The sequence below is a fragment of the Calypte anna genome, chromosome 2 (genome assembly GCF_003957555.1).
Source record: "Calypte anna isolate BGI_N300 chromosome 2, bCalAnn1_v1.p, whole genome shotgun sequence".
NCBI lineage: Eukaryota > Metazoa > Chordata > Aves > Apodiformes > Trochilidae > Calypte > Calypte anna.
Window position 1 is genome coordinate 59,544,136 of NC_044245.1, and position 13,751 is coordinate 59,557,886.

Sequence of the window (13,751 nt, forward strand, 5' to 3'; positions counted from 1 at the left end):
TGGGAAAACTTACAACTTTATTTTCCCCTCCACCTCTTCTGACTGGGTACAAAATCAGCAAAATGAATTCATAGTATCACTCACCTTTGTTGTCTGCAGCTATAAATCCAAGAATGTTTTCATGCCGTAGCATAACTGTTTGGTAAATTTCTGCCTCACGAAACCATGACCGCTCCTCTCTTGAAGAGAAGATCTTCACAGCAACTTCTTCCCCTCTCCACTTCCCTCGCCAGACTTCTCCAAAGCGACCCTTACCAATGCTTTCTTGAAGTACTATAGTTCTTGCAATTGTTCTTTGCACAAGTAAAGGTAAACCTACAAAGAGTATTTAACATTAACTTAAACATCACTCCAACAAAATAAGTATATCATAAGGACTAAATATTCAAACCATATTTCATTAAGGTATTTCTCTTAGAATCCACTTGAACCACCTTAAGATTTCAACAGCTTGTTGTGTACTGCTAACAGACAAGTAGGTAAGATGCTACCTTTAACCTTAATAGCCCCAAAATATCGTGTTACGAACTACCTCTACAGTTGGTAGATGCTTCATTTAAATTTTTTTACAGTATCATAACAAAGTATCCTCAAACCTCCAATGAGTTTAACAAAAGGGTTTTTTTTCTTTTCCATAATTTAACTGTATTCTGATTAGCTTAGACCACTGACTGTCAAGTGCATAAAAGTTCTTTTGAGCTCTTTAGGAAGCACAGGTGGGGGCAAAGAGGATGTGGTGTCACACTCTACACAGGTAGCTGGAATCCATGGAACTCTGCCTGGGGATGAATAAGGAGGTGACCAAGAGCTTATGGGTGAGGGTTGACAGGAAGACAGGGGCAGGTGATGTAGTGGGGGTCTGCTACAGGCCACTTGACCAGGAAAACCTGGCAGAGGAGGCCCTCCATAGACAGATAAGAGCAGCTTCGCAAGGGATTTTTTTATAAGGACATCTAGTAATAGGATAAAGAGCTTTAAACTCATAGAGGGTAGATTCAGGGTAGGTATTAGGAAGGATTTCTTCAGTATGAGGGTGGTGAGACACTGGAACATGTTGCCCATGAAGGCCATGGATGCCCCATACCCAGAAGCATTCAAGTCCAGGTTGGATGGGGCTTTGAGCAACTTGGTCAAGTGGGAAGTGTTCCTGTCCATGGAAGGGGGGGATGGAACTAGATGATCTTTAAGCTCCCTTTCAACCCATTCACTGATACAATTTTATGAAGTTTGCACTTGGTTTGGATAATTCAAGAAATAAGGAATTAAGTTCTAAAGCACCAAAGTTAGCCAATAAAAGCACTTGCTAGAACTTTGTAACCTCTGCCCAGAAGACTTCCTCTGAAGTGGAATAATAAAAAAACCCAACAACCAGCAATCTCATTCTCTTTAAGCTTCTATGAGCCAATGATAAGGTTTTAAGTTCTAGGTTCACTGTAACTGACTAAAAGTAATTTGACAATTCTTCCTTGCAACTAAGTTATTTTGCCATTTGTGAGCTGGAGCAATAGTAGTACATTGTTGATATCGAGAGACTTGCATTATGATCTGAAAAGCATTCTCAGCTCCAAGAGACTTTGAAATCCTTCTCTTAAACCCTTCTGCTCAAGTCACAGCTTCTACTTTAGATGTTTCATCAATTCCTCTCATCAAGGCTCTAGCTGTTTCAGGTCTTGTTCGTCATGGAAAAATTGTGCAATAATAGCAGAAGTCAACACTGAATAATTAATAAAAGTTTACTATTCAACATTGGAGAAAATGAATCCTACTTCCCTTTTAATCTAAGTAGGAAGCTCATCTTTTATAAACTATAAACTTCTGTTTTATATGTTTCTCTCTAGAGAAACATATTGTAACAGCCAATAATGGTAGAATTTTTTATTTGACCATGAGCTCTTTTGGACCCTTGGCATTAATCTAACAACATAAAGTGTACTGTGGGTCAACAGACTAAAAAATTCCTCTTTGGTCTGGATTATACGAACATTGATGAATTTTGAAACTAAGTGATATAAGTCATTGCAAACACATACACTGCCTACAATACAGAAAATAAGTATTTGAAGCACCTCCTATATTACTGTCATAATAAAAGGGAAGTACAGAACACTAAATAATGCTAATACTTGTCTCACAAACAGAAGAACATGGAACTCACTGCAGCTGAAGTTAAAAGATCACTCTTAAGGAAACATCTGGTTTTGGTTTACAGGAACATGACTTTGTCTTTCAAGCATAAAAACAAATTATTGATGAGCTTTCCTTAGGGGTAGGTCAAATTTGACTGTATTTGGGATTTTCTTCCTTTGATGCAGCAATCAGTATCTAATGCTCAAATACTATAGTTGGTGAGACAAGCCCGAGTGTGCTGAAGCTCTGACAATCAAATAATTTCCCAACATGTTGCTTTAACTTCAAGTGTAATGTGCAAATAAGCAAGGGAAGAGTCAGTGGTTTGGGACCATTTGCTCTGGAGGAAGAATCCTAGAGCTTCCTCTAATGGGCATTCCCCACTTTTCAACAGCTTATTTTGAAGGAATGCTTCCAGAATTTTAAAACACAGAGAGGCTCAAAAGCACTACAGGGAAGGTCAGAAGAAAAATTAAGATACCCAATAACAAACTGAAAGACTAAGTGACAGCTAAGTCTGCATTAACTTTATCACAGGCCTGAATTTAGATCTAAAGAAAGTATGGGAAAGCCACCATGTACAAAGTGGCAGGAATGCTGCGATTATCCACAGAAGTTAGAAGGGAACTATCAACCAGACAGTACTTTAAATTGACTAAATACAGTTCCAAGATAACTGGCCTTGAACAGTTCCAGGCAGAGGGCATCCACAGCTCCTCTGTGACACCTGTCTCACTACCCTCACACTAAAAAAATGTCCTTCTAATGTTTAACTTAAATCTAGCATCCTCTAGTTTAAAGCTATTGCCTCTTGCCTTATCACTACATGCCCTTGTAATAAGTCCCACCCCAGTAGTCCCCTTCCAGTTACTGGGAGGCCACTGTAAGGTCTCTCCAGAACTTTGTCTTCTCCAGGCTGAACAACCCAGTCTTCACAGGAAGGTGCTCCAGCCCTCTAACCACCTCCATGGCCTTTCTCTGGACTCTGAACAGCTCCATGTCCTTCCTATGCTGGGGACTCCAGAACTGGATGCAGTACTCCAAGTGGGGTCTCACAAGAGCAGAGTAGAGGGGAGAATCATCTCCCCTGACCTCCTGCCCACTCTTCTTTTGATGCAGCCCAGCATACAATTGGTTTTCTTGGATGCAAATGCATACTGCTGGCTCACATTGAGCTTCTCATCAACCAGCACTCCCAAGTCCTCCTCAGAGCTGTTCTCAATGCATTCTCCATCCAGCTTATATTTGTGCTTGGGATTGCTCCGACCCAGGCGCAGGACCTCCCACTAGGCCTTTCTGAACTTCATGAAGTTCATACAGCCCCACTTCTTGGACTTACCCAGGTACCTCTGGGTGGCATCCTCTCCCTCTCATTCAAACACAGCACACAGGTTGGATTGACAGCAAACTTGCTAAGGGTGCACTCAATCCCATGTCACCAACAAAGGTGTTAAACAGCACCAGTCCCAATACCAACTCAGGAATGCCACTCGTCACTGGTCTCCACTTAGACATCAAGCCATTGACCACTACTCCTTGTGAGCAACTATTTAGCCAATTCTTTATCCCTGAGTGGTCCATCCATCAAGCCCATGTCTCTCCAATTTAGAGACAAGAATGTCATGCAGGACAGTGTCAAATGCTTTGCACAGGTACAGGTAGATGACATCAGTTGCTCTACACCCTTGCCCACTGACACTGTGACCCCATCATAAAAGGACACCAAATTTCTCAGGTATGGTTTGATTTGCCTTTGGTTGCCACCAACTACCTCCACATTTTTTAATCACTTAAGCAGAGCCTTCAGGAGGATCTGCTCCATGACCTTGCTGAGCACAGAAGTGAGACTGGGTGGCCTGTAATTCCCCAGGTCTGCCTTTTTTTCCTTTTTGAAAATGGTGGTAATGTTCCCCCTTATCCAGTCAGTGGGAAACTTCACCTGACTGCCATTGCCTTTCAACCATGATGGAATGCAGCTTCAGCCACCGTTTCCCTCGGGAGCTGCAGATGGATCTCTTGGGTCCCAGGGACTTGTGAATCTTCCTTTTCCCAGTCCCTGCTTTTGCCTTCTGTAACTTGTAGAGTTATCAGGATATGGTAATAGGGTTAGGACAAGGTTGGACTCTATAATCTTGAAGCTCTTTTCCAGCCTGAGCAATTCTATGGTCCTATGAAGTTTATGTCAATTTACTTGATAAAGCAATGCAAATTAAACAGTTTTGTCAGTTACTGCCCTTGGAAAAGAAACACAGCCTACATGTTTGGGGTTTGTTAGAATCTTTTTCACTTCTGTAAAATTAAACAATTGAGTCACAACCAGCTATCTCTTTGCAGAAAGTACTCTGAAAGGGCATGGATGTTTAAGCACATATGTCTGCAAGCAGCAGAAATAATTTTCAGTATTAATTATTTGAAATGATTATACAGTAGAAAGCTGGTAAGAGGTTGCCGTACACAATCTAATGTCCTGCACTTTAGCATGGACCAGAGATTAATTTATACAATGATTTATCTGACATATAATCCCTACTAGTGCCTATTAAACTGTATTCCTGTAACACAGACTGCCACAATCCTATAAACAACTACGTCAGAATTACGACTGAGAATACTATATGCAGAGAACAGACTACTCCTCATCTTCACAGAGTAACATCTGTTAGTCAGAACTAAAACAAAAATTAATGAAATCAATTACTGTGTCCAGTTCTGGGCCCCTCAGTTCAGGAAGGAGATTGAGGTGCTGGAGTAGGTCCAAAGGAGGGCAACCAGGCTGGTGAAGGGACTCGAGCACACACCCTATGAGGAGAGGCTGAGAGAGCTGGGGCTGTTCAGCCTGGAGAAGAGGAGGCTCAGGGGAGACCTCATCACTCTCTACAGCTCCCTGAAAGGAGGGTGTAGCCAGGTGGGGGTTGGTCTCTTTTCCCAGGCAACTCTCAGCAAGACAAGAGGGCATGGTCTTAAGTTGTGCTGTGGGAGGTTTAGATTGGACATTAGAAAGAATTTCTTTACGGAGAGGGTGATGAGGCATTGGAATGGGCTGCCCAGGGAAGTAGTGGATTCTCCATCCCTGGAGATATTTAAAAAGAGACTGGATGTGGCACTCAGTGCCATGGGCTTGTAACTGCAGTGGTAGTGGATCAAAGGTTGGACTTGATGATCTCTGAGGTCCCTTCCAACCCAGCTGATTCTATGATTCTAAGGGATAGAAATTTTTCAGATACAGTCTGCATACTACACCCATTCTATACACATGGAAATGTCAATCTGCCACTTCAAAAAAAAAAATCTCTAAAGAGAGAACTGTCTAAACTATTAAAAACATTTTAAATATACAGATTGCTATGGATATTAATGATTTTTCGATTTAAATTATCTCAAAAACTACATAAAATGACATATCAGATACACTGTACAGAACAAAAAGGTAAATGGCTGATCCTTACCAACAGACAAAACATTTACAAGAGCTGGCTGCAATATTCCCTGCATATCAGACTGTGCTTCCAGAATTGAGGAGCAGTAGCAACAACTCAATCTGTTTCTTTTAATTACCTTATTTCCATATAATGAATCTCCAGTGATATTAAATGAATCTACACAAAAAATAGCTTTTCCAGTAGTTTCTTCAGTTAATTATCACTTTTATAAAAATTTGGCAATATTAAAAAAAAAATAAATGGATGCCTTACCAGGCTCTTAGATATAAAGTAATTACTACAAGAAGTTTGATGTTACCTGATCCTGAGCCTGAAGTTGTCATGTCATAAATTAAATCCTTTAAAGTAGTTCCTTCTGATATAAAGGGACGATCGAGTGAGGGATCCTCTTCATTTGGCACACGATGATGAATTACAGTGCGATTATGACAGAGATACAGAATCAACATCAGAGAAATGCAGACAAAGCAGACAGGTCCAGCTATGACAGCAGCCAATTCCACAGGTCCTAGATTAGAAGCTGGTTTTCCTGGAGTAGGGCCTGACGGTCAAAACAAAAGAAACTGGTAAAACTATGTCTCTCTTTCTATGCAACTAAATTCATTGTATTCCACAGTGATCCTAAAATTATTTCAATGTATTTGTTAAAATTTTTGCACAGTTAAGTATCAAAATAATTATTAAAAAGAACAAAAGCAACTATGTGCTTATTCACAGCTTCAATTTAACTTCAAAACAGTCTTCAAAACTGCCCCTAAAATCCCTATCCAGAAGATTATTTTTTGTTTCAGGTCTCTAAAAATTTTATTCACAGAATATAAGGTATACGTTCAGCCTTCAAATTCACATTAGAACTGAAACTTCCTCTCTTATGGAATTTTCTCTTAAAAAATCAAATATGCCAAAAGCTTACCTGGTGTTGGAATTAGAAGTTCTATTTTATTGCAGTGGTCTCTGTCACAGCAGTGAGGCACAGTAATGACTCCATCTTTGGAGGAGAAGGCACAAACAAACGGCCTGTCTCGGGGAATCAGATCGATCTCTGCTATACACATACTGTTGTGTATGACTTTGTCTGCAGTCCGTGTTACTGAAGTAAAACACAGCCCGTCTGTCACACATGTGAAGTTGTCTTTTGTACATAGATGGCAGTAACACTGTAATGCTGTATTGAGAAAAAAACCCACAAAAACTAACTTAAGTATTGGTACATGTTCAGAGTTGAGAAACAAGTTGAATGACTAAAGAAACAGAAGTTCAAAACACTAAAAAGCCCGTAATCTTTTTGATTACATAAATACAACTGTAACACTAAAGAATAGGACAAAATGATTCAGTTAGACAAAATAATTACCAGATGATGAAGTCGAATTTAAAGCTGAAGTATTCTCTGTTTATACAGCTATGTATGTATATAGCTGTATAAAGAAAGGCTGCAATCCTAGATGTTCTTCCACAAGAAGTTCCATTACAGCTTCTCATACTAAAAGTCTAGACTTTTTAATAACACCGTATCCTCTACTACACACAACTCTGCTATGTTCAAACCTTTACTAAGTGACAAACAGGATGCTGCCAGCTACCTAAGGTTAATACCTCATACACTATTTGATGGCTTCAATTTTGCACAAAGGAAAGAGCATATCAAGGCTTCATCTCACTAAAAAGAAAAAACAAAAAAACAACCAACTCAGTGACCTGAGAACATACTCTTTCACACATGCAGAATATGGTTTAGACTTGTTATTTACAAAGCCACAGGAAAACACTGCCTAACATTACTGATGTTCCTAGTTTACTAAAGGTATCAATTTACTATTAAAGGAAGGGTGATATGCAGAGAAGCAGGAATGACAGACTAATAATGTCTTAAGATGATCAGGTTGCATTCTTAAAACTGCAGAAGCTCTTAGAAAGTTGAAGTGGTAGTCTTCTTTCTCCTCTACTCCTGCATTTACAGGACCAAAACCAGGCAGAAAACAGTGCACTAGCAACAATAGAAAGGTTCAATCACTCTGACTCCATTTGTTCATCTGTGAAGAGCAAAAACTAGCATGCAATTTGTGTACATGCATGCAGGAAGATAAAAATACAAAAAATAAAATTAATTTCAAATTTTACACATTCATTCCCAAAACACAAAAATGAACCAAGCCATAATCAAAATGAGCCTCTTTCAAGGGTACATACACAACCTCACATCAAAGGTCTGAGGATTAATAGGTGCCAATGCAAAAGATGCCCTGAAATCTGAAACTTGGTGTTTCACTTCAATTTAAGTGTTTAAGGAAACCACCTTAATTGCCAGAGATTTTACAAGCCCTCTCTGTCCTTGGACACCATGGATATAAATGAATCCTGATATAATCTCAAATGCATATTCCATCTAAAATCTTGATTCTGAGTTGTACATCTTCCTCTGCAAGCATCTCCTTCCACCAAGATTCCAGAGCAAAACAAATTATTGCCGATCATCCTCTAGTGTTACAGAAAAGATATGATGAAGTTCTTAGGACACACTACAGAAAGATAACCCATGTTTCAGAGAGAGGCACCAGCCCACAGATGAAATCAGAAATAGGGAAGGGAACATAAATGGGATTACAAAAATATTCATTTAGTATGAAGATTACTAAAAAGGTAATTAGCAAGTATATGAAATGAGAACTGGCACAAGGAGAGATAAAGCTTAACAGTACACTTTGTGGAGATGCAATATACCCCCCAGCAGAGAAGTAAGGAAAGTCTTATATTTTTAAAATCTATTAAAAGATTCATAAAATAATCACATATTGATATTTCTTTCAGCTTCCCTAACAAGCAAGTCTTTATTTCACTTGCTTCATCCATGTTTTTTTTCCCTATTTAAATAGTATTCTTAGCTCACCATAACTGCACATGCATCTGAATGCGTACAGTAAGATATATTTACATTGAGTCATCAGACTGAGGCCAAGTTACTTCAAGTAAAAAGCGGGGTTTGGGTTGACCCTGTTATGCGTACTCATCTTCCTGATCTTGTGAAGTTGTATGACTAAATAAAGCATTATCTTCTTGCATTTTGTTTCCAATGATTTTGCTACAGAATTCTCAAGGAGTGCAATTTGACACAATTTACACTTTTTTTTGATGCCACTGTCAAAAGAAGACACAAGTACAGCCACATGTAACTGAATGGTTTCCTCGGCATAAAAAGATGACTGCTTCCTTCAGAAGCTACTCTCCTCCTCCCTAATCAGCTCAACAGCCAGAGCTTCTAGGAATACAGGTTTTCAGTGCTCTCTAGCGGACACGCTTCCCTTCCTACTCTCACCACTTAAAATTCTTCAGACCTTCCCAATCCAGTGGATGAGTTAAATTTCTGTATTTTACCAACAGGAAAACGAATTCAGCATCTTCAACAATCCATACCAGAAGAGGAAACAGCATTAAACTATCCTTGCCCATGTCTCAACCTCCAGTTATCTATGTGTAAAAGAACAAAGACTATGACTACATAAACACAGGGGGATGAGGAAACATCCATGTCCAAGTGTAGTTAAACCACTTCATTCCTACCAGAAAGCATTTTCATTTATAACTGATCTGAAATAAGAGTATCATACGTTGTCCTTTTGGAGATGTAAATTTTTGCTTTGTCTCCAAGTAGTCCATGTTCTTACCAGAGAAAAACTACAGTATTTTAAAAACCCAGACAGAAACCATTTGGGTCTTCAAGTGCACTTAAATGAGAAAATATATTTCTCAGATGTGCTGATAACAATGTCATGAGAAATTTACAAACTGTAATGTAAACTGATCTTCTGGAGCTAGTAATATACCTCAGGTATAATGCATTTCAATACATTTGGAACAGGCCCTTTGAACCTACTGCCACAAAAGCTCCTTCAAAACCAGTAAAGTCAAAAAGGATAAAAAAAAATTGTTTTCCCTCAAGTGTTGGTCCAGAACTTTTTTTTTTTTTTTAAACAAAACAACAAAACCCAAAGTATTATAACACTATTTGGATGGAACCACTACCATGATGCTCTTATGGTATGCCTACTAATGAAAGGTCATGTCTGTTAAAGTGATTCAAAGCTTGGGAAATGAAAGTATAGACAACTAAATGAATGCACTAAAGGCTATACAGGCAACCAGTGAGAAAGTCAAGAACAGAAGTTGGGTCACCATAATAACTTAGTACCTTCTCCATTCATTTCCTCACTGCACCATGACCACAGTACATAATCACTGCTTTATGTGACTGACTACCATGTCAGGCATCAGTGAGACAATGGAATTATAAAAGCATCTATGTGTGCACTATGACACATGCCAGGTCACAGAAGTTCTCAGCAGTATACTTCTCATACCTCAATATGATTTAATAATAGCTAAAACTCTTGTGCTGCAGCCTGGAAAACCTACAGTGAGACGTAAAGCAAGGTGGCAACAGAAAGGAGACACTAGGACTACACTGCTTGACAATACTTAAAACAAGCTGGTTCCCAAGAGCTCAGATATTAATACTATATACAAAACAAGACCACAGAAAACACACAGTATCTACTTCACTTGTAGAAGTTTATAAAAAACTTCTTTATCAAAAAATTCTTTTTTCTATCTGATGTCTGCCTGAAGTAAGAAAGTCACACAATGCCTTAAACTTAAAAAAAAGAATTGCATAAAACCAACTACGTATCATTTGCTAACATCCTGCAGAACTACTTCAGCCAGACAGTTTAGCACAGAACACCACCTCCAGACAAGGGACTTTCATGGAAATCATATGTATTTCAAAGGATACTAGGAAAGTATACTACAGCAGTTAAAACCTGTGATGTGCCCTAAAAAAAAAAAAAGCAACACAAGCCTCATTATAATTAACAATTTTTATATTATCAATACCTTTATTTATTTCATAATTTGTCTTTGTTTTACAAATCTAAAAGAGATTAATTGAATATTCTCAGGTCTCCTCTACAGCAGTATTATGCTGCAGTAGAAACTTCAGATCCTTCTTTCGTGACATTGTAATGCTTCTCTCGTCAAAAATACAATCTATGAAACACAAATTTCACCAGAATGTGGAACATCAGGAAAGTAATAATCAAGACTGTTGGTTCCACAAGATGTAGAGTTTAAAGGGACAAAGGAGCAAGGCCATCACGATATGCAAGACAGCAAAATATTTTGGGGAGATTAGCAAGAGGGCGGTCTTAAAGTTGTAATTGAAGAAGAAAGTTGTGATGCTTCTCCATTTCCTCTTTAAAAGAAATATACAGTCCATTTACAGAAAAGTCTAGGAAGTAGACTAATTACAAAATGCAGACTTTGTGTATCTGTTATCATCAAACTTACTAGAGATAAAACAGAAACCTAAACCAAAGTAAAATGTCTACGACGTTTGTGTACCCCATTAGAAGAGATGGCCCAAACCGGTAACCAAGTATCAAAACTTCCCGCTTTTTAAAAAGAACAAAAAACCCACAACCCAACCAACCAACCAAAACATTAAAAAAAGCAAAAATAGCACTTCTGAATGCCATTAAGAATTCCTGTTCAATGCATCAGCTCTGACACAGCACAGCTCTAATACCGCATCTTCTTGCTTAAAAGAGCAAGAAGATCGGAGGAACCAAACCATTTTACTGTATATTGTTCACTCCTTTATTTCCGCAGGGTTTGGTCACCACAGAGCACACAGATTACCTGTGTGACTGTCACTGAAAGATCACCTCCCTAAATCACCACACCAACTTTCAGAACAGACACTGCCAGCACGCCACAACGCGGCGCGTAAAAGAGTTAAAGCATCCCAGATGGGAGTTGAGGGGACTCTTTTTACCTTAGCTACGTGGAACATTCAACACGTATCTACACACTAGCCGGCCGCGCTTGCCTCTCCTCCCCCGCGGAACTGTTTGTAGAGGCTGCTCAGCGCCCCGATAACCAAGTTGCCGTCAGGGGCCACGGCCACCATACCCACACAGGAAGGGCCAGACCGAGATCCAGCCCACGGGGAGAGGAGCTGGCGAGCTCACGGGGCTGAGGGCGGAGGAAAGTTACCCCGGGCAGACGCCACCCGAGGCGCTGCTCCCAGGGGGCAAGCCGGGCGCAGGCCGCCGCGGGTACGGTGCCCACCACCCCCTCCCGGGAGCCGCCAGCCGCCCGCCCCTGCCCCTCCTCGCCCGGCCGCACCCCATCTGCCCCACGCCGCGGCCCCTCCCGCGAAGCCGCTGCCGCGCTCGGACAACAAAGGGACGGTCAGTCCCCCGGCTCCACCAGGCTCGGACACCGGAGGGATAGGGGGGGGGGGGGGGGGGGGAAGGAAGGCGACTCCGCCCCAGCCAGCCCCTCCGCCATGTTGTTGAAAGAAACCGGAGGGGACTCGCAGCTCCCTGCCGCTCTCCTCCCCCCGCCCCAAGCACCACCTCGCCCGCTCCCCTCCCTCCCCTCCTTCCCCTAGACACGCGTGCACTCACCGGCCGCCCCAGGGAAGCGCAGCGCGGCCATCACCAGACACAGGAGGGCCCAGGGCCGCCGAGTGGCCGCTACCACCATGGTCCCGACCCGACACCGCAGAGCCAGGGCGGGCGCGCGCGCGCCCGCCCGCTCCCTCGCCCGCGCACCAGGATTCCGCCTCGCGACCCCGACCCCCTCCCCTCCCCGCCCCTCCCTTCTCCTCTCCCGCCCGCGACAGACAGGGAGAGACGCTCCCGCTGCCAGCGCCTCCCCAGCTCGCCCCGGCTGCCAATGTAACTGACGCAGCAGCTCCGACGGATTGGCCGCTCCCCCGCCTCCGATCCCGCCCCGCTCTTACTCCTGCCCACGCCCCCCGCCCCACGGTCCCGCCCCCCTCGGCAGCTGCGGAGAGGGGGGACAAGGCGGCCGCAGGGCACAAGCGGCACGGCTGAGGGGCGGGTCGAGGCTGTGATTGATTGGCGGGTCGAGGCTGTGATTGGCGGGGCGAGGCTGTGATTGATTGGCGGGGCGACGCTGTGATTGGCGGGGCGCCGGCGGCGTCGCTAGGCCGGTGAGGCCTGCGGGTGCCCGGGCTTCGCGGGTGCCGATCGGCGGCGGGCACCGGTCCTGCGCACGCAGCCTCTGCGTTGCTGGAGGCACCGTAACTTCTCTCCGAAACAAGGGGGGACGGGACGGCCGGCGCCCAAAGGCACTCGGGAGATGGGGGGGGACCACCCAAGCGTGCGGCTGGGGCGCTGCGCTGGCCCGTCCGGCACTGCCGGCTTCCTCGATTCGCTGGCTGTGAGGTGCGGGGCCGCGGTGAGAGCGCTGCCGCTGGAGTGAGTTACGGGAGGGATTGGGCGGCACTCAGGTTGTCTGGAGAGAGGAGAAATACCCGCAGCAGCCGAGGGATTGCCCCTCTCCGGAGACAGCGCGGGTGAGAGAGGGACCCGCTGAAGCGTGCAGAGCCCTGCGGTGCTTCCCGCTTGGGCTGGCGGATGGGTTGTAGTTGTAATACCCAACACTCCTGACAGCTTATTCGCTGCTAACATTGCAGCTGGCGTACTTACTAGAGCTTGTCCTGCATCCTGCTTCGTAATTCGGGAATGAAGGATGCGTCTTCCCGCAGCACTGGATGCTACAGGGTAGAGCCTCCGAGTTCTAGTGCCGGGCCAGAAAGAACCGCGCTGGTCCCGGTGTGCAGCTCCCGTCTGATACCACAGTCTGCACGTTCACTGCTCGTAACTGGAGGGATTATTTTGCAATCGGAAGCGAATTTGCACAGTTCTAGTAGCTGCCCGAGGCTCTGCTTAATCTTGCAACCAGTGGCAGCTAGGATCCACCCTATGAAGAAAATTACCGTGACTGAGATTGTTAGTTTTATCCACAGCTTTATTGGCTTTTTCAGGGGTGGCGGGGAAGGAGGGAAGGTGCTCTTCCCTCTTGGGATCGGGTAGCTACTCTCCAACCAGTTACCAGCTTGCTCTGGGAATCCACTCCCCCGCCCCGTTCACATTCCCCCAGTTTTGGCTTCATTACCTGGCTGCTGTGTTCAAATCCTGAAAAAGTTCAGAGTCCCTCACGTTTGGTATCTGCATTTATACTGCTCTTATCACTTCCTTTGCTTGGTGTGTGACCCTTCTGTTACAGGACAAGTCAAACGGGTCACAGGTGCTTTTTCACTGCAGTCACTCTTGCAGGCTCCATTTATTGTCTCTTGCCAGCTGCTGACTTTCC

The 13,751-nt window shown here is 43.4% G+C and overlaps 1 protein-coding gene across 1 annotated transcript in view; it reads right to left on the reverse strand.

Moving 5' to 3' along the window:
- Positions 1–12,290, reverse strand: part of TGFBR1 (transforming growth factor beta receptor 1) — a 31,847-nt gene extending 19,557 nt beyond the window's left edge. The window contains exons 1-4 of the mRNA XM_030444882.1: positions 12,035–12,290; positions 6,481–6,732; positions 5,866–6,108; positions 85–315 (exon numbers count right to left, since the gene is read on the reverse strand). Coding sequence (XP_030300742.1) covers positions 85–315; positions 5,866–6,108; positions 6,481–6,732; positions 12,035–12,113 — 805 coding nt within the window. The 5' untranslated portion in view covers positions 12,114–12,290. The remainder of the gene's footprint in view (positions 1–84; positions 316–5,865; positions 6,109–6,480; positions 6,733–12,034) is intronic.
- Positions 12,291–13,751: the final 1,461 nt, after the last annotated feature.